The sequence below is a fragment of the Epinephelus fuscoguttatus genome, linkage group LG16 (genome assembly GCF_011397635.1).
Source record: "Epinephelus fuscoguttatus linkage group LG16, E.fuscoguttatus.final_Chr_v1".
Lineage (NCBI taxonomy): Eukaryota > Metazoa > Chordata > Actinopteri > Perciformes > Serranidae > Epinephelus > Epinephelus fuscoguttatus.
Window position 1 is genome coordinate 31,783,714 of NC_064767.1, and position 21,688 is coordinate 31,805,401.

The 21,688-nt window shown below is 39.6% G+C and overlaps 1 protein-coding gene across 4 annotated transcripts in view; it reads left to right on the forward strand.

Moving 5' to 3' along the window:
- Nucleotides 1-21,688, forward strand: part of LOC125903566 (cilia- and flagella-associated protein 46) — an 85,490-nt gene that overhangs the window by 56,387 nt on the left and 7,415 nt on the right. For 2 of the 4 annotated variants that reach the window (XM_049600551.1, XM_049600552.1), the window contains exons 43-58: nucleotides 928-1,113; nucleotides 1,460-1,633; nucleotides 2,398-2,495; nucleotides 2,849-2,922; nucleotides 3,721-3,899; nucleotides 4,161-4,267; nucleotides 4,667-4,737; nucleotides 5,224-5,397; nucleotides 10,287-10,366; nucleotides 10,747-10,807; nucleotides 12,726-12,758; nucleotides 13,242-13,344; nucleotides 13,474-13,586; nucleotides 20,840-20,921; nucleotides 21,170-21,306; nucleotides 21,446-21,541. In XM_049600551.1, the coding sequence (XP_049456508.1) occupies nucleotides 928-1,113; nucleotides 1,460-1,633; nucleotides 2,398-2,495; nucleotides 2,849-2,922; nucleotides 3,721-3,899; nucleotides 4,161-4,267; nucleotides 4,667-4,737; nucleotides 5,224-5,397; nucleotides 10,287-10,366; nucleotides 10,747-10,807; nucleotides 12,726-12,758; nucleotides 13,242-13,344; nucleotides 13,474-13,586; nucleotides 20,840-20,921; nucleotides 21,170-21,306; nucleotides 21,446-21,541 (1,768 nt within the window). Of the gene's footprint in view, nucleotides 1-927; nucleotides 1,114-1,459; nucleotides 1,634-2,397; nucleotides 2,496-2,848; nucleotides 2,923-3,720; nucleotides 3,900-4,160; nucleotides 4,268-4,666; nucleotides 4,738-5,223; nucleotides 5,398-10,286; nucleotides 10,367-10,746; nucleotides 10,808-12,725; nucleotides 12,759-13,241; nucleotides 13,345-13,473; nucleotides 13,587-17,324; nucleotides 17,374-20,839; nucleotides 20,922-21,169; nucleotides 21,307-21,445; nucleotides 21,542-21,688 lie in introns of those variants that run through there. The other 2 variants (XR_007451315.1, XM_049600553.1) reach the window with 2 other exon arrangements.

The following is a 21,688-nucleotide window of genomic DNA, read 5'->3' on the forward strand; positions in this document are numbered from 1 at the left end:
GGTGAAAAGAGGTCAGGTAACACACACAGGAACACATGGCAAGGGTAGAGGAGAGGCAGACCACAGTGACCAGACCATGTTCCAACAAGGACATTTAACACAGGACAAAGACTAAATAAAAAAATAACAACATAATTAACACTAGTGCGCTCTTAGCACGGCGCTCACTTTGACATGAGATGTAATGCAAAAACACTAATGTTGTCATATTTTTCAAGTCTGTCCATATGTACATTTGAACAGTAATTTGTTGCTGTAATTGTTCCTCTTGGTCATACTGGACTTAATGTCATTCCAGTGCAAGAGGTGAGGGACAAAACCCACAGTCATCACTCTCTGTTAAACACATTATAAAATTCAGTTAAAGCTAATTTGAGGCTTCAGCAGTTTATGTCAGACAAATTAAGTTGCAGTCTCTTCAGTCCTAGATTTCCATTTTGTGTTAATAACCCTCTCCCTCAGCTCACCAACAAAACGCTGTCCAGGGAAACAAAACAGTATTATAATAAAGCCAGTAGCAAGCCTCATATTAGCTTCAGCTGAACATTGGAATGTATTTATGCAGGAAAAGAGGACTGTGGATATTTTTGCCCCATCACTTGTGACAGTCAGTACGGACATGAGGAATGATAGCAGCAACTAGTAACTCCTTTAATGTACTAATGGTATTGACATTCTAGAAAAGATTTAAGATAGAATTGATAGAATAGAAAAATGCAAACCGAGCAATTAAGAAGAAAGACGTTAGATAAATACATTTGCATTGCAGTGTATGTATATACTGTACACAGTGTTACACGCATGTATGTGTACTGTATTTTTTGATAGATTGATTTTGGACTTGGATTGATGGTCATAGTGTACATTGATGTTATTGTAATCTGCCTGTGTGTGTGTGTGTGTGTGTGTGTGTGTGATGTCTCCTAGCAGCGGGGGAGACTCAGAGCCCAGCAGCTGTTGGCACAGGCCAGTAAGGCCTTGGCTGAGGCCATCAGCCTGTGTCTCCAACACAAGCTGCCCTCCTCCATCCTGGCTGATGCCTCTCTCAACATGTTGGAGTGTCATGGCCAGTCTGACCCTGCAGCAGCAGGTCAATATCTTGCCCTGTTTCAGGTATTGTACATCAGATCATATGTGCCAGACATTGTTTTTTGAGTATGCAGTGTTTGTATAATGAAGAGTAATGACATGCTAATCATCAGGTTTCACTTTTAGTCTCATAACTGGTATGTATATGCACACTGTACAAAGTTATATACAGAGTGTATTGTATGAAACAGTAGTCCATGTACTGCTACTGTCCAGCTGCATGCAGGTGGCTCTGTGCACAACACAGTCCATTGCATCTATACCCACAAATCATCATCACTTCCTTAATGGTGTTTCTCAGGATATCATTGCCCACTATAATTCCTCTATTACCAGCAGCTCCTTCATCCATCTTCTGTTTTATTCCCAGAGCTGCTGCACTGTTACTATGATGGCTGAGGTCCTAAGTTCAGCTTGTGCTGGCACCACTTTGTCCCAGCTCTCCGCTCTGCTCAGCCTTCGCAGGAACCTGCTTCTCTCTCACGATGAGAGGCCCAGCAGCATGCTGAAGGGAGTGGAGGACTCCCTCAATAGCCTTTCCAAGGTACCAGGTCACCTCCCCACACTTATGATTTATGGATGCTGTCGTACTCAGCTTGGTAAAGTCCCTTGATAAGGGACACATTATCGGTACTACTATGGTCTTTGTTCTGAATGCACTTCCGAAACCACACAGTATTTGAGCTGCAAACACAAGGTTGCACCAACATGTACAGTAGCTGGTATGTGGGACACCTTGGTGGTGTCTGCCGGCTTGGGATCATGATACATCAAGAAGTTGCTCCCTAAAGAGAAAGATAAATCTTTCAAATATTACCAGTAAAAATAGAAATAAATAGTTGCCTCATAATTGACCTTGGTAGCATTACTGGTTATCAGATATATCATATGATGGTGACTATAGTTCTCAGTTCAACTCAAAGAAAGTTAAGTTGCCCTTGTTTATGTTAGGCACAGACACAATTATGTCTTCTGACATACTTAAAATTACGCTTTGTAATTTTGTACATCTAAAATTAGGGTTTGGACGACTAATCACATTTGATAATTAAGGTAATGAATAGATAATTTACTATTGTTGTTTTAATACATTGCAAATGATTTCAAAATCAAGGGAGTAGGTTTGGTCCTTATTTTGGGTCAGTATATTTTTGTTGGATGGCTGCTATGTACAGTGGTGTATGAGAGTACTTGCTGTTCCTTTTTTTTCCCCTCACACAAAAATAGCTTGATTGTGAAAAATGTTTACTTCATTACATATATCATTATTCAGATTATTTTTTCTTACAATGACTTTCTGGTTTGCAGGCCTTCAGCCACCTGACCATCTGTCCCAACCACCTAAATATCCTCGCAGAGCTCCCACCCAACCTGAAGATCCTGCTGCTTCAGCACTCTGAAGATGGGTAATTTCTGATTGTCCTCTTCTTTTTCTCTTGCTATTTCCCTTTCTCTGCCACGCTATAAATTCTATCCTTACCTGCCTCTGACAGTTTTATGGTTCATAAGTAATTGTCTGCAGGTCACACAAGTCACAGTAGGTTGAAGTAATACTCTATCTGGAAGAGAGTGCGCCTGCTGTGTGCTACATTTGCCACTAGAGGGCTGATGGTTGAAACTGCTGTAAATGTACTGTGGCTAGAGATGAAAATCATCTATGTTACTTGAAATGTAAGGTATTTAAAGAAAACCTGTGAAGCAGTGCATACAGTATACAAGTAAAGGGTAAAAACTCCTTTTGTGTTTGTTTTGTTTTTAGGTCAGAACTTTATGGGGCTTTCTATGAGATGACCAAAGCTCCAAATCAAAAGGGAAAGACTACACAAGTTCCAGGTTAGGGGTTTGTACACCTTTAAAATCAGTGTTCACAATATAAACATCTGTCAGACTTCTGACGTGGATGAGAGATGTGGGCCATTTTAAACCAAAGATTTACTGCATTTATGTATTTTTATATCAAATCTAATTTGTTCCATAGCCCTGGGGAATATTGTCTTCATCACACATACATTGTTGCGCATAGCATTGTTGTCAGCATTTAAATGGAGCCAGATTAATTTAGTATTCCCATGTAACATTTATCTGCAAGGCAGATGAAAAGTTCAGATTTAATGAAGACAAGGAGAGAGAAAAAGACGACAAAGTGTAGAACAAATCCGCTGAAATTCCCTCTCACCTCTGTGCTACTGGCCTGGCACAGAACACTAGCTTGCATAAGTCATCACAGGGTATTAGCATACTGTATTACCTGCTCGCATGACCTTTCCTGGGACTAGTCTGACATAGGAATTTGTAGGAATTGTAGAAAAAAGGAAAAGGCTGGATGGTCTCGACTCATCTATTGAGAATGAGGATATCAAAGACTGCAAGTATTCAGGCACGAGCTGAGAAGATCTACACTGTGAATGAAAATGCAGCTACTGTCATGCTATAATCTTGTCTTTCCAAATAAAGATATAATTTTAAAAAAAGAGAGAAAATGAGGATATCAAAGAGAAACGACAGTGGGGAAAAAAACAAGTTGAGACGAAAGAATAGAGAGGGGGTGGAGATGCTCATGGGGACCAATTACAAGACCTGTATATGTCTGTGAGTATACAATGTCTGACTGTGTCAATACTGTTCTTGCAGGTTCCGTGACATGCTCCAGGGTGGCAAAGGTTTCAGTCTGCCCACAGGCTCTGCTGGCACTGAGGGAGCAGACTCAGATCTTTGGCCTGGACGCTAGACATGCCCTCCTCAATCAAGTCTGTTGGCACAGTGCCGAGGGCAGGCTGGAGGCCTCTGAGGAGCTTCATGTTTTTCCCTGTGTATGTCTTCTTGAGACCTCGGCTCTTCTCTCACTCTGTTAACATTACACACTGCAAGCATCATAAATAAGCTCACTCCACTGCAGTTACTATCATCTTATGTCTCATCTCTCTTACTGAGGAGTCTTGGGACATCTGACTTTGACATCCAGGCATTGTGTTGCCACAATACAGACATATACGAAAGTAATCAGTGGCCTGAAATGATTAATACTGCATTAACTGTGGCTGAAAGTCCCTTCTGCTTTTTCTTATATACAGAAAACTGCTGCAGAAGAAATGCTAGCACCTCGCTTCAGAGAAATTGTACAGGATATGAAGGACTACTTGAATCCACTTCTCACACAGTTTGACTTCACATGCTTCAGGTGAAACACTGTATATGTCATCAGATTCCCCAATTTGTCCACTACAAAGGTGTGACAACTTTGATTTAGTTTTCGTAGCCTGAGGAAGGAAAAATTGCTGCTTTGAACAGAAGATTTTTACCACTGTAGCAGGTGCAAATGCCCACTCTGGGAAAGGTCTTTTCAAATATGTATTCAGTTCAAAATGAAGTGAGACTGCTTTGTCTCTTAATCTCGGTCTGTCAGGTTTGTTCCTCTGTCTGGGTTCACAAATGCATGCAGCAAGCTTACACAAGCAATTTATACATGTCTATTTCCTACACTGGTCTACATTTTACTCCATCTGGTTCTATCTTATGTCCTTGACAGACAAAAGATAGTGTAGCCCTACTGATCCTCACTTGTCCTTACCTCCCTCAGGCCCCAGGCTGCATCACTACCACTCTCTGGGATGGCCAAAACCAAAGATAAAGAAGAGAAAGGGAGCTCAGGTAAAGGAAGAGTATGTTGGGTGTGAGCTTGCTTGAGTCTGTGACAGCCTAAGGGCCTTGTGGTTATCTTAGCATTGTGTCATATGAACCACTATTCCAACATCTGCTGTGATTCCTATCTGTTTATTGCTACCCCATCAGCCGGTTTCTATTCAAGCAGGCTGCAACTCATCCCCCTCGGGCCAGTGTTGTTGCTGTATATTTGATGTGATAAACGTTGATTTACTCACACAACATGATAACTCAGTACTATTACAAGGCACAGTGCAGATTATTGTGCCACTAAACTGTTCTCAAAAGACTTCATTCTAAATTGTTGGAACAATAACACCCTACCAGATAGAATTTGTGGACTTCCGAAGTGAAGCAATAGCTTCTTAAAGGTTGTTGTACATCATCTTGAGGATTTTAAGTTCAAAAGAAAAAGGTTACACTGTATAAATACAGAATATATGAGAAAATGTTTCTACTTGTGTGTGTATACAGATAAATTACCAGCAGAACCAGGGGAGTATGTGGTGTTGCTGGCAGACAGGAAGTTGCTGGAGTTGCCACTTGAAGCCTTGTCCATCCTGCAGGACGAAGGCCTAAGTTCTGTGTCACGAGACTTTTCCCTCCAGCTTCTCCACAGTCGCCTGAACAAAGAAGAACCAGACAAAGGTACCAGGGACAAGCATACACACTCAGTGAGAGAAACATTTGCAAGCACTGCCCAGGGTTTCATAACCATTCCAAAGAACATACAACTTTAAGAACAACATAAAGCAGTTAGTCTTGTAGCTTCTAAATCTCTCTTGACTGGCTGGCAGTTACATCATCTCAGACAGGTCTATAACCATCGGGAGAATTTCTGCCCAACATTATTTCACCCTGTTATTACTGCCCTAATTAAACAGGCATCCTGTTTAAATTGTTTCTGATACATTTTCAGTAGTCCCATGAATGGTTAATCCACACCTTATAGATTATGACCAATGATCGATTATCAGTGAGTTACTCACAGCTTGCAAGAAGAAAAAAAAAACCAAACAGACCAGACGCTGAAACTATTGCTGCAGATTGGGAGCTGGCCAGAGAGCTTGGCTTTGTGGCACGTACGGAGCCTACAGCCTAGTTGGTTAACACAAGAAATCAGTACACTTAACAGCGCTTCCACGTCCAGTGTGAACCTGGCATAAAACATGCTTCATTAGAGCTCTGTCAATAACTCGCTCATTTTCTTTTTTTTTTCTTTTTTTTTTGTTTAATTAAGTAAAATTATGTAGCATAGATACTCACAAGTTCTTCAAAGTATATTTCTGTAAACAATATTGCACACAAGATATTGTAGCATAGACATGGATAGTAACAGGTAAAGTGGCAGGAAACAACAAAGAACACCTATAGATAGGCCAGAACTACAAAAGAGTTTTTAATGTGATTTACCTCACAGTGATAGATACTGTAAGAAACAGCAGGTTTCTGAGTGGGGAAATAAGACTGTGCAGTATAACCATCTTATCTATTAAACTGTTAATAATTAGATTGGGTTTTTTGCACAGTGTAAGTGGCTGTTTGCCTCCCATGATCCCCCATCATATCTTACTGAATAATAGCTTACACGTATGAAAGCATCTTGATGCCTGGATCTAGACTGCAGGCAGTCATCCATAGAATTGGAATTTGTTCGGGAGAGAAAGGTCATTTCACATCCTGCTAGCATGCAGAAGTTCATATGGACATCCGGGAACACCACGGCATGCTTTGATCAAGTGGATGCCCATTAAATGTAGCCATTCTCGCTGTGCCTGCCAGAGCTATTCAGAGTCAAGACTATAGGTTTGATTGTCCAGGGGTAGTATATGGTATATGGAGGCCATGTAAGCAGACCGTGTAGGGAAAGAGTTAAAGTTTAATGCACAGAGTGGAAAAGATGCCTGACATCATTGGCTTTTTTGCCATTGTTAATTGTCCAGATGAGTTTGGTTTTCTGTGGTGATGATTACGTGGTAAGTGGTAGCTTTCATGGTGCATGTGAAACGTTAGCTCACTTTCAACGTTGTCTTAGGCAAGCTGCTACACACATCTGCGCAAATTGTCGCCTTGACTCTAACATTTTACCAACCGTATTTGGGCCCAAACAATTAACAGCTGATTGTCAAACTGACTCATCCTAAAATACGTAAGCCTTGAACCAACCACCAACCAGTCGAAGCTCTAGGACCAGATGGTGGTACTCGCAGTGATTTCTTCTCTTCCTCCTCTTTCTCTGTTTCCCTGTGACCACCATACTTTTTGGGAACCACCTCACAACCTCAATCATAGCCAGAGCAAGTGCCCATTACCTGTACACTTTTTATGCAGATCTGAAGGTACGGATCTGTGAGTTTACTTCACAGCAAAATAGCGGTTAATCTAAATATAGGTGATGACATGGTTGCAAAGCAACCATTCATAAAAACATTCAGTAGCTGCAAAAAGCATCTGCCTGATGAGAGCAAAAAAAGGCTGTGTGGTGCATCTCACATTTTGCAACCTGCAAAACGTACTCTGACCGATCAGAGCCTACAGTATTTTCTGCCTGATTTTCTCTTCACTTTGTTACTTTGTATTGCAATAATTGTTTACTGTTTTTTATTAGAGCAGAAAACAAACAAAAAAGCATGTTTTGATGTGTGACAGACTTTGATCAGTAATCAGTTTAAAATCAACTACTTAACAAATATTTTTTTTAGTATTAGTATTAGTAGTATTTTTTTAGTAACAAGTATTTTTTAAAAGAATGAAAATCAAACATTTTGTCCTTCTGTAGTCTCGTAGAGTTTTATTTTGGAGGTCTCCTATAAGTGTAAAATCCAAAGAAAAAAAATCTCTTCTTTTCTTTTCTTTTCTTTTCTTTTGAAAAGAAAAGAAAAGGGAGTAGAAAGAGCACCGAATCTGATGCTGCAGACATCTTTACCTTTTTAAAGGTTGAATCATTTGCATAACTTGAGTGAATGTTCAAAGGTTGCTGTTAAATTTGTGTGTGTATGTGTGTGTGTGTGTGTGTGTGTGTGTGTGTGTGTGTGTGTGACTTGACTATTGCATATGACAGAGGAAGGAAACTATAAGAACATGTGTTACCTACATGTTTGGTTGCCTGAAACAAATATAGGCGTCTTTTTCTGGATCATCATTACCATAATTTGACAGTGTACCATTGTGTCAAGAAGACAAAGTGTCTGAGAACACTTTTAAAAGGGTTATTTGTTATTCTGTTTAGTGTTTTGCATGAATTTTGCACAGGACAAAATAGCACAAACAATAAAAAGACTGCTTTGAGGCTGTTGAAGTTTGCCTTTGTGATTTAAACTACACAGATCTTGGTAAAGCTTTTACATTTGCTGGCTTGTTGGTCCTTTTAAAAAGTTGTACATATTAGCAGTGACAGTGAACAGTGGGTGCTACTACAAATGGTGGTGGCTTGTCTAGTTGTAATAGCAAGAAAATACTGTCAGCATTAAAAACTCTAGTAGTACTGAACACACTGATGACATGTGATCAGTAATGATCTGATCCTTATTATGTGCAGCATGGTCTATGGATAGAAAAAATGTGTAGGCACTAAGTTAATACATCACTGGAGTTGCACCGAAGTGTAGAATCAACAAATCAGTCATGTCTAATTAGAAGCTCAGTAAAGGCATTTTATTTAATAATATCAAAATCATTTAAGAAAGACATATTGTGGAGAGACAAAAATACATTTTTATGTTGTAGACCATTTTACTTAATCGCCTACTTCACTGTATGTGTAGGATTTTAAAATTCCTGACACACACTGAAGTAGACGTAGAGCTGTGACCTTTGTCAAATGTATTCCAAGCATTGTGCCGCACAGTGTTCACTGTGGCAAACTTAAGAACTTAGGGCTTCGTGGGCAGTAAAACTACCATAAGCTGGCTAAAAGTTCTGGCAGAAAGCAGACTGAAAGGTCTGAAAAGTTTGTCTTGTGCTCAGCACAATCCTGACTGGAAACACAGTGATGTCTTGGGAAAAAAACAACCACTTTTTGTGGCACTATTGTGGCTGGAAATGCAGCACTGACTGTGGGGAAAAAATGCTTTCTGTGCTAATAACAAGACTGGAAACATTTGGATTTCCCAGTTAAAAACTTAATAGATAAATAAATGCATTTTGGGGCACGGTCCTGACAGGAAATGTGCCAATGTCTCAGTAAGAAAAAAAAACAAAAAAAAAAACCTCTTGTCATGGCACTGTCACGGCACTGTCCTGGCTGCGAATGGAGCAGTGTTTTGTTTAAAAAAAAAAACAACAACAAAAAAAACAAGGGCTTTTCATGGCACTATTCCAGCTGGGAAAGCAGTGATAAAGAAAATGCTTTTTAGGGCACTATCCCGGCTGGAAACATGGTGATGTCGCAGTAAAAAACAAGTGCTATTCAGAGCACTATACAAAGTGGCAGGTCACCAAAAACACCCATGTTTGGTGGCTAAAAAGCCGCTATAGCTCCCTGAGAAGCAACCAGTGTTATCGATTGTTTGTTTTAAACATTGGTCAGCAGCTTGGCAGCTATCTCACTTAGCTGTTACACTATCTGCCATTCTCTCCACACCCTAGTGACAAAGTCAGCTCATGTAGTACATCATTTTAGAAACACTGATATATGTATAAAATTTACAAATGTAACATAAAATCATTGATTCATTCTCTTTACACAAAATTTAAACAGAGAATGTTGTAAGAATTCAGTCATTAGTTTTCAGTGAACCTTTGATGAAATAAAGTGTTAGACGGGTGGAGGTTTGGATCTGCTGCTGATGGTCGATAAAAAAACATCAGCATTAATTTTAATACATCCTCAGGTAACTTTAAATGTCTGTTTAGTTTCAAAGCATTGTTATACTGCATTACATTCCTTTGACAAACACTTTTGTAAGTGCAAGAAAGTTGTAATAAGTGTACTGTAACTCAGTAGACACGAGCTGGATGTCATCCGTAATGAGAAGTGTTTGGAGTGGTACAAGTGTTTAGGGATTTTCTTCTATATTTTCATACACAAGGACGTGCTGGCATGGAGTGAGGAGAGGTAGAGGGTTTTTATCTAGTGGCAAAAGATGGGCATTGACTATAGTCAAGTGACAAGTGTTGGACTGATTGACCAACAGATGGATTCCTCTCCAACAGTCCCACTGCTGGCATGGCCTGAAATGAAATGAAAGATCACAGTCATGGACTTTAAGATAACTGCTTCAGTATGTCTGCAATTAGCTGTTGATTATACCTATTTATTTATTAATGTGTTTGAAAGGAGGGGGAGGGTTAAAACAAATTAATCTGGTAATTTAATTGGTGATCAATGCTTAATCAATAGTCAGAGCTTTCATTTGCAGAGGTTTATAGATGTTGCAGCCATGGGGAAACTTTCAGAACTGTTCTTCAGTCACCAATAAATGTCATTGACTTTGCAGATACTGAGAAAGTTTTTTTTTTCTTTTCCCAGTTCAAATGCTGTGTAATCTACCCTGCAGACAAGTGTATGTATTAATTCTGCTTCCTGTCTGTGGCAGCTGAAAGTGACAACAAAAAAGAGACCAAAGGTGGCAAGCCAACTAAGGGGAAGGGAGATCAAAGCCAAGCCATCAAAGTGGTGAGTTCAGTAAATTAATCTGGGCCTGCCAGATACAGACAGCAATATTACTTTCACCTGCTGTCAGCACTGGCAATTATTTAAGTTCCTCTCGCCTCCCTTTTAAGTGTGTTTTTTCAATCAATTACATAATGTATTTTCATAAAGATCCTATTTCTAGCTTCTGAGCATTTATCCTCTGTCATGCACCACTTCTGTTTTTTCCACCATCCCCTTCCCATTGCTTCTATTTCTTGTGCTCTGTCCCCTCTGTCTTGAAATCCACTCTCTTGCAGCTGGTGTTTGCAGATATATTTGCATGTTTATATTTATACTGCATACATTTTATGTTTGTAAATGTCTTTGGTATAAGCTGTAATAACTCTGATTTATTTACCCAGGTACCTGTGAATCGTGTGTTGCCTTCTAACACCTTCCTAGTGGATATGCGAAACGTCAAATGTATCCTTTTTGTTAAATATTATACCTATTTCCACAGACGCTAAGAATGATTGTGCCTTCAGTTACTTTTCAATGCTATTATCGAGATCAGGAGTTCATTATTTTGTTGCTGTTGTTTTAAAAAAGCTTTGTTAACTAGTAGGGTTGTCACAATACTAAAATTTCAAACTCGATGTTGATACCCAGGAAAATATTCAATACTCGATACCAATTTCGATACAGCAGCAAAAAATTAAGAGGCATGTCATTTTTTAAATGAAGATCAGAACAGTAACATCAATGATAACAACAAAAAAAATCCCCCCAAAATAAATAACAACCAGAAACAAGATCTGTCCATACGAATGTATTTATCTACAGCCCTATTTATTTTCTGTGTTTTTTCAGCTTCTATCTGTGACTTTACAGTTGACGTAACTTTTCACACATAATTGTGTTGTCTTGTTGAACTAACATTGTCTATTAATGTTACAGACGGGCATGACTGATAAAGTTTTCTGCTTAGCTCCCACATTAACATTAGAAGTTATATTTTAGTTTGATGCTGGCGACACCAGCTGCTCAGCTGCTAGTGAGGGGAGGGGCTGTACCTGCCGTCTGCAGCGTGCTGTGTTCACTTCGCTAAATATTTCCAAAGAGCGCTTTTTCCTTTATCATTTTTGACCAAAACTGTCTGCTCTGATGCTCCTGCAGCCGCCATATTACGGCAACAGAAATGTGTGCATGCATGCACAGCGACGACAACAAGCCGGGTTGCAGCGAGGGCTCTGTGCCAGCCAGGCGCTGCTTGCACAGCGCGTGTCCGTCAGACCCATCGCGCACACCTGACAGGCGCTGAGGTGGCGTGCACTGTTAGTATCGATACTTTTGTTAATTAGTATTGTATCCGGATACAGCGTTTGAGTATCAATACTTTTCAGAGTATCGATACTTTTGACAACCCTATTAACTAGAGATAATGACTTAATTATGTTGTTATCTTGAGACAACAAGGTTTGTTATCTCAAGATAAGATAATATACCAATTATCACAAGAAAACTAAAGGTTGTTATATGTTGTCCTCCCAACAAAATGAATTTTGTAATCTTGAGATAACGAGGTAATTACAAAAAGGTTGTTTCTTGTTATTGAGCTACTTACAATGTTTATTAGAGATCAGAAGAGCCTTGCCAGCATGTATTGATGGGGTCTTGACAACTGAAGCAACTGATTTAAGCTGAAAATATCAGAACAGGGAGTACAGTAAAGGCCCAAAAATTATTCCAGTCCCAATTCCAAGAAAATAATAAATTTCATCTGAGTAAACCTCCACAGGAGATTCCCAAACTGATTGAAATCGTATGAACAAAGGGGGTGAATGGGGAGTGTAATAAGCCATGATTGTCACAGCCTCTAATTCATCCGCCAGCAATGCATTCTTTTTGATCCCACCCATTGCCCAAGTGTGCTGCAGGTGCGTCACGATAGCCTGGCCACAAAATTAGTAAAAGTGTGTTCGGCATGCACTCAATGCACTTGGCAAGGCGCACCTGACTGCGATACGGCCACTCTTGTGAGGACACCGCGTTAAGACCTAATTACCATTACCGATCAATGAAGCGATCAATAATATTTATAATGCGTGCTCCTTGATCTGACATTTTTATCTTAAATCTGTTGCCACAGTTGTCAAGATGACAGCTATGCATGCTGGCATGATGTCTAATAAACATTTTATGTCACCTAATAAGAGGAAACAACCTTTTTGCAGTCATCTTGTTATCTCAAGATAACAAAGTTTGTGATTTTGAGATAACAGGATTAAAAAATAACTGGAAGCATGGGCATTGTCGGTTTGTTAAACAGCCTGTTTTATTTTTGTCATTGAAATATAGTTATAGCACTTATAAGATTATTCTACTTAACATGCCCCCACAGATATTGTTGACCCTCACAATGAAGGCAGCTTTGGTGAGTAACTGTAGAGGATTCAGTCACTTTCTTTATTATATACCTTACATTACATATTTGCAGAATTAAGAAATTAGTATACTGCAAGTATCAGTGAAGGTGGAAATGCACTGCACTGTGTTGTTCTTAATGATCAGTGACAGTACTGCATAGCTTGAGCTGCTTTTCTTTTAGGCTCTGTATGGATGCTGTGTTTTGGACTCAAGTGTAGGAATGCTGGGAGTACTTTTGAGACCTAAGTTCTGCAGTGATTAATGTTGTCTTTATACTGTATTGTAGTCAGGCAGTGCCGCAGCTGGCCCTGGATGTTCTCTTCTCACCTTGTACCCTCTCAAAGCATCCTTCCCTCTCTTATAATATACTATTTTACAAAGTCTCTACTTTTGTGGCCTTGTATGAGTCACATTTCAGCCCAGCTAGTGTTACCACTTAAGTGAATGGAAGGTTTCCTAATATTTGCATGTTGTTGTCTATCTGGCACAGAGGGGACCAGTCTGAGCATAAGGATGAAGAAGATTTTAGAAACCCACAGCCAGCATTTGACCCATCTGTGGGAGGGCTTCATGGGCAGCAAGCAAACACCCAGGTTAGAAGGCAGTGCAGCAAGTCTTGTTTGGTTTGGTTCTCAGTATGCTCAGTGCAAAGTGTATTTGTTACAATGCAACATGCCTGATCATTTTTTTAAACCGCTAACCTTTCTCCAATATCTGTCAAGTCTGTCTGAGATGGAGCAGCTGCTGTGCAGATGCAGTGCCTTCATTTACCTGGGGATGGAGCGCTTCATGGCGAACATTCCACCTGCCAAAGTGGCAGCCCTCAATCTGTCTGGTACTGTGCACCCATGCAGCATTTTTATTTAATAGCACGTATGTTGGTTTTACAAAATGACAAATGTTAAATAAACGCTGTGAATTTGTCCCCATTCTTGCATGCAGATATGACACAAGCAGCAGCCCACTTATAAATCACATGAATTCATTTCAGTTTCACTTACCCAGTCAGCACCACCCAACCAGTAAACACAGGGATTAATCAACCATGTGAACCCAACCTGCTAACTGTCAGGGATGGGCAGTATTTCTATTACTTGTATTTAAAATACTCAAAATACTTTCTCCATGAATCAAAAAACAAAAACAATAGGCTACACATTCTTATAATATTGGATGTAACAATATTTTGTACTTTTTTTTATATATATATATTTTTATCTATATGTTTTTTGTTTTGTTTTTTTTTTTAAAAAAATTCAGCTTGCCCTTCAATGACCTAGTGGTCTGTTTTACTGGACTGTGCATAACATAGGAAATTGTATGTTGTTATGGTTGATGCTTGGGATGAGTATGCTACAAAATTAATTGCCTCACGTCGGATCAATAAAGTTGTCTGAATCTAAATCTGAATCAATAAATAATATTTTAGGGTAACCTACACCAAATTGTGAGAAAACAAGCGCAAATTTTGCAATAGCTACGACCAAATTTGCTAATATCACGCCATTAATGGATGAATCATGGTTGTTCTTTCTGGCATAGTTAGGTCTCGTATTGCAGCATGTAAATTTTGAGCATTTTTGGTCAAGAACTTTTTGAGTTATTCACAAAAAGATTTGAATTGGTTAGTATAGCGCCACTTATGGACAAATCGTGGGTATTCTTTCTGATATAGTTACTCATGGTCTCTAGTTGCAGTATGCAAATTTTGAGTTATTCACGAAAAGTTTTCAGGACCGACTGACCAACCGACTGCTAAAAAGAAAAAGGAAAAAAAGTATTTTCTGTGTTTGAAAATACAAAATACATGTATTTTATCTTGATACATTTCCTGGCATCAGTATTTTGTATTTTATTGTGATACATTTATTTGAGGGGTATTTTGTATCAAAATACATTATGATGTATTTTTGCCCATTTCTGCTAACTGTGAACTGAGAACTTCATGCATTATGGTAGCATGATTGTCAGGACTGAGGACTAAGGCACAGACAGAGACACAGAGTGTGTTGGTTGCATGTGTGGGTGATATGGTATATGCTTCTGTAAGTCATTAATAACTTACTCAGGATGCTGCTTTCTCACTTTTTGACATTTGATATTTTGACATTTTTGTAGTAGGCCTAAGCACTGTATCACCATTGCTATTAACAAGCTGTCAGATGGATTTATAACAACATTAGTTTTCTGGCTCTATTAATATACTGCAGGCTGGATGGAAAGCTTAGGCGGCCCGTTTGTGGCCAGTCGACGATCACTGCCATAATGTGTCTGTCACTTTGCTGTTGATAATGCCAGTCTACTATCTGTTTTAGGCTAAACACAAGTAAAATGTCATTTAGGTTTGTCAGTAAAAAAAAATAGAAACAAAAAAGATTTCACTTGGTGTTGCTCGGTTGCTCTGTGACCCCCATTACTGCCTTTACTGCATTTAGCCCCCCTCAAACAAATAGAAACAATAGATATAAACATTACTACATCATATAAAAAAACAAAGTGATGAGAATGATGGAGAAGCAGTCTATGTCACTGAATGTCTTTGAGTATCTGGTGTCCCAGTAACGTACAAGATGTTATGAAACCACAGCTTATTGAGTTTTCTGCAGCCTTTAATATGGTAAATTACGAGGAAAAATGGTGGCAAAATACTGAAGTGATTGAATAACAGACATTTGGAGCAGAGCTGTTTGTAGGTTATGTAAACAGTAAATGGAGCAGGAGACTTAATCTCTTCAAACCCATCAATCTTTCTCTGGGTGGGTATATATAAATATATCCCTGTTCTGCAGTGAGAAATCAATGAGGTTTTACTTTTAGATCTCTGCTATAATATTTCCACAACTTCACTGCCTGTCAAAAATAATTTAACTGAGAAAATCTGAGGATTGCTTCAGAATACTTTATTTATTTCATTCTGGATCCCACCAGGTTTTTTTATATCTAAGAAAAATGAAAAAACTCTGGGATTGTAATTCATTCTGGATGTAAAGAGCGGCCGTCTTAAAATCTTTAAATTCCTTTTATATGGGAAATTTGATTTTGCCATGAAGACATAGAGGATACCACTCAAACTCAAACTTTTGATTTTTTCTTTTTTTTCTTGGAGTAGTCTTAAAGCACCCATGGCCATTGTAATTTATTGACAGTCTGGGGACAAGAAGACCCAACTCCCTCTTCTCAATTATTAGAGGAGGCCTTTTCTCTCCCTAAGTCCTCTTTAAATAAATAATAACCTGCCCCAAACCACCTTTCAGCTCTTCCCACCTTCAAAGATATTTCACACAACCAATATAGCTCCATCTTCATGGCTTCTCTCCTCTCTTTCACCGCCATACAACTGAGAATGGGTGGACTTTGAGTGGACTTGAGTGTGATTGACAGAGTGTCAGATTGGCCTTACGCATTGCCCCAGGCCAGACACATGTGCCTCCCGCTAGCCTGGCGTTAGTGTTGCTAATTATAGTGTGGCTGACACCATGGTCTGAATTCCAGCTGTTACCTGCAAACAAACCAGGGCGTTCCTATTTAATTGGCCACCAGGATAAGATAAGGCGATGGCAGATTTGTGTTTCTCAGAAAAAAAAAGGTGTCATGCTTTACATGCAGCACCATCTGCACTCATATCCTCTTTGGGAATAGTGCTACTTAAACAAGATACAGATGCAGTGATAGTAATAGTAATAATATCACTTCCTAAGATTCTTTTAGGGGCTAAACTCAATGACTAACACTACTGTGATGATGACTGGATGACAGAGACTCACGTCAGAGTGGACTGCTGTTCTGGCCCCAGGCAACTGAATAGCAAAAGGCATGGACCGCAGAACGCATCTGAACAAGGGGGGGGGCCATAATTTCAAGTCACGCAGAGGGGGTGGGGGGGCATATGCATTGAAACAGACAATATCACATCTACAGTACACACATGAACATGAACACGTTTGCTCAGATTAACCCCTCTGATCCCAACAATCACACACAACAAGCCTATTTACACATAAACGCACAGATGAAACTATAGCAAACAACAAAGTACTACATCCAGTCCACAACCACAACCAAAACTCATCCCACCCGCTCCCGCAAAACTCTGAGAATTTATGCCCGCACAGTAATAGAGATGCATTGATTTTGTGTCTTCTCCCGTCCTGCAGGAGAAAACACGTCATTTTATAGGTTATTAATAAAGAGATTCATGGAGTTGTTTGTTTCATTTCCCTGGCCTGCATGTCTTTTGACGCACTGGTCAGGAATAGCGCTCCTATTTCGTTGTTTTCATTTAGTTTTTAAAGAAATAAAGGCTGTTTCATATTCTATTCTCCTCCTCTGTATTTATTTATTTTTCTACCTTTATATAATCATGCAGTGATTGAGGTTAAGGCAAGTGTCAGGATGAAGTTACTGAGGGGGCGGTTAAAAATTACAGGGGGGCAAATCTTTATTATGCAACATAGGTTCACACAGTGAGTTATAAAGAGCACGCAGACGTGCGTAATAGTCGCGCATAATGACAGCTCGTCGCCAGTGAAACACAATAAACTGCACATCTTCTTTCATGTTTGTCTCATGACAGATGGAGCTGACAGACAGACAGACAGACAGGTGGAGCAAGCGGCAAACTGGTATGAAAGCTGGTTCAGGGCATATTCATCCATTTATGAATAAATATGGAGTGGAAACGTTCATGCATGTGCACCAAGTTCCTGTGTTGACATCCAATCACTAGGCTACATGCTATGGCTGTTGGCAAACAGCGAATTGGTCCATTACCACCACCAATTGGTGGAGTGTTGATCAAAATGACTATTACACCTTTAAAAAGGCTACATCCTGATCCCGCAGTGTTTTTTTTAGCTGCCCGTTCCCGCCCGCAGCAAAGTTCAAACCGCCCGCTCCCGCGATATTTGCGTTGGGTCAGCGGGACCCAATCCCAATGCAGCCCTCTATGTCAGAGTACAAAAGTTATTCGGGCCATGGCCCCCCTGGCCCCCCCGGTTCCATGGTCTATGGCAAAAGGGCATGGGGGGCAGCAGTGTCTTGCTTCAGACAAACATGATTGTCACTGTATACACACCTGGTCTCTGACATTTTCTCACACCTACAGGTCTAGCCCAATTGCTTGTATTGTAAAAGCCCATTTTGTGTACCAATAAATAGATGGACTATATTGAAGTTACAGTGTTTAACAGTGTGCTAAAGTCTCTTTGGCTCTGTGGCATGACTTAATGCCGCAATAAGTAAGTGTTTTTCATCGGTTTGTTTCATCTCCTTGTATAAAGTATGCTGAGCTTCCGATGAAGGCCCATGGCTAAATGTTTGACAAATAGTGTTCTACAGTAGATGTGTAGCACCTCGTTCTCCCACCTCGAATTGATTCCAGGAAATATGGAACATCAATAAAACCAGAAGTAGCAGAGAAAAACAAATGCTCCCACTGAGTTCTGTCATTTGATACACCTTCACATACTGTACATGCACAACTCAACTTTACCCATAAAGTTTAAAGATTCTGTATATGACATTCAGATCATTACTATAGCAGCAAACCACTATTTAATATGTGAATTGTGTATTGATATATTGAAATAATGGTGTCCTCAGCAGAGAAAGAAGTCACACTACCTCTGTGTGTCATAATCCGAGCTTTTCTGTTTGTTGTTGTGATAGATGCATTTTAATACATGTGTGTATTCCACTGGCTAATTCATCGCTGCCGCTCTGCACCACACTCAAACAGCTATCTAGATGGTGTCGTCACGGAAGCATAGAGCCCACCCTCCAGTTTCTCCCAAGATAACACTGTTAGCTCTGTCAACAATGTTGCAGTTGTTAGCCTCATTTATAGAGTAGAGTAAGCCCCGTTAGATGCTAGCTGCCAGCTAAGCCACCTCAATGTTGGAAACCATGTGCAGACAATCCTGCCCCTAACTCTGAATCGACGGATTATCACCAAGTCTGAAGAGTAAAACCAATGTGGAAGTACCTTAAACCTGCATTCTTTCTAATGGCCACTAACATTCTTTCTAATGGCCACCACTTGGTTACTGTACTAGTTGCAAAAAGAAGTCCGACTGTATACAAATCAAAGAGCAAATGACCCTACTTTTCACTTGATTTATTACTTCAGTCAACAGTTTACTTATGAGTTTATGGTCTCAGTCACTAGCAAGGCATGCTTTAGGACAGGGCTGCCTTGTGATTAGCAAATTGCTGCCACAGTGGTGTCCTTGGGTTTTCAGTCAGATCCACCCCTAGCTCCTCCACAGCTCCTCCCTCTCATCCAATTGTGGTCATTTCTGGCTCCAAATAACTAGGGCTGTAGTCAACCAAAGAAAATCTTGGTCGACTGAAGTCGTAGCACAAGCCTATGGCATTTTACATTGTATGAATTAGCCTAGCAACTAACGATCTTTTCCTCTTCTCATATAAAACCAGGGACAACAGCAACATTTAACAAAGCTAAGGACACTCAATTTGGCTCCACTACAACCCACAACATTCACCAACAAAACAACTGTCACACTATACACGTTTCCCAAACAAATACAACATGCTAACATTATTAGCACCAGCATATGGCATTTTACATTGTATAAATTAGCCTAGCAACAAGCGGAGATTTCCTCTGTTCATATGAAGCCAAAATGAATCCCAAAGTGTAAATCCCTAAACAGTAAATCACAAACATGACTTAAAATGCTATTTTAGTGGAGGTTTATTGTCTTCACAATTTATTGTTTCTTATCTGTGAAATACAAGTAAATACAAGCTTTGAAAAAAACAAAAACCAAGGCAACTCTTCTCTGGTGTAAAAGTTAAAAGGCCTTTATTAAATGGCTAGTTCACGATGAACCTTAAAATCACCAACATGTTTCGGCCATGCTCACTGGCCTTCATCAGGGCAATAATACAAGCTTTGTTTCCACTGAGGGAAATGGTGTCAGTATACAGAAACTGACCGGAGGTCTGCGTCACTGCGACGCTGAGCGTGAGGGTGGGCGAGTTCAACGTTGTGTAAACAAAGGGGGAGTTTTCAAAACACCCCCATTCTCACAGGTAACTTAGTCTGTCCCTCCCGTCTCAGGAAATAATGGATTCATTCTGGAAAGCTGTTGATATAGCACTTTTCTCCTTATGAAAGTAACATGGCGATTATTCGACCAGTGAGAATTTGGTCAGACAAGAGCATATCGACCAAATAATCGACTAGTCGACCAGGAGACTACAGCCCTACAAATAACCAAGATAGCGACGGACAAAATGCCAAATTGGTGACATCACAATGGCTACATCCACTTTTTTTATACAGTCTCTGAGGCTCTGAATGTTGCATACAGCTCCTTTAAACACTTTAAACACATCCATTGATCCACAGAGAGCAAAGAGAACAAAGGGCAGGAGGAAATGATAAACTGAAACTACATACTGTACTTAAACATTAGCAAGGCATCTGCATTTGTGTCTGTTTAATGTGACAGTTTTTGTCTGTGTCACATTACAGGAAAATGGCTTATACAGCATATTGTGTTAAATACTTATCACTTGTCCAGGCAGTATCCATGTAGAATTCTCATAACTGTTTTTACCACTTCACTTTTCATAATAGGTTTTGGGACAAAAGTGTGTTTCACCTTTAGTACAGCCCTTTTCCATGCCTCTGTTTCATTATGTATTTTTGAATGTTGTTTTTCTTCTTAAATGGCTGAAAGATAGTGTTTGGGTTTGTTTATCTATATTTTATATTTATATATATCAAATTAATGTGTTATTATTATTACTATCATCATCACCATTATTAAAAGCACCTTTGATATTTCTATCACAGTTTTTTTTTACAACTGTGCTTTTGTCTTTAACAATCTGGCTCTCTTTTAAGACTTCAGTCTGCCCATACACACTTAAACTCCAGCTGTATCATCTTTATTGAATTAATATGGAGCTGAAAACAGCTGGTTATTTGGGACAGAACATGATGGGCATCCTCAAAGCTGTGTTTGAATGACTATGAAAAAGTTTCATATTCGCTGTTCTAGAAAAGTTTTACTTATTCTGTGGTCGGATAATAACAGTGATGTTTGCTCTCCTCAGAGTGTCGCATGGCTCTTCTCTTTGACTTGGTTCAGAACAATGCCAGTGTTGTCCGCCAATCAACCCTTGATATGTACAAGAGGTAACAAAATAACTCAATGAAATAAAGCTCAAACTCTGTTTGTCAAATTAATTTATATTTACCACTTATATCTGTTGTTCTTTTTACCTTCTTAAGTTGTTTTTATTGGATTCGTTTACAATAGTAACAGTTGGTGACTTTGTCTTTGCCTTTGACAGTATTTCAGCTGTTTCCTTGGTCACAGTTTGTAGAAACAGGGCTTCCCCTCTCTGTGTCTCTCGTGATCTCACTGTTTCTTTCCTTTGCAGTGCAGAACAGTTAGCCCTGGAGAAACCCCTGGAGACTGCTCTGCTGTTGAGTTTGGCTGGTGTTAGCTGTATTGTCCTCAACCAGTGGCACAGCAGCCTTCAACAGAACACACACAATATGGTCAATGTACTAGATAGTAAGTGTTTGACTTATCTCCTCTACTTTTTCCATTACTCACTCTCAACCTAATGCGTTGTAATTTAATCTCTTTAAACATTTACTTAATGCCTGTCAGTTACAGTAATGCAATCTGTGTGTGCCACCATGTGTTACAGATTTACTGAGGGTAAGACAGACCTCTGGCCATGCCATCCATGCCCTGAGGAGAGGGGAGAGCCCAGAGACACCACATCACAAAGCTACAGGATCAGGTACTATATATCCTGATCATGTCCCTATTTAGCCTCAAATTGTTTACTGTAATCAGGTATTCAGATTTCCTTTTTTATAGCTGCATCACAGACACCCACACATCTGTCTGTCTCTGTATGTGAGGCTTGTTTTTCTTTGCAACAAGA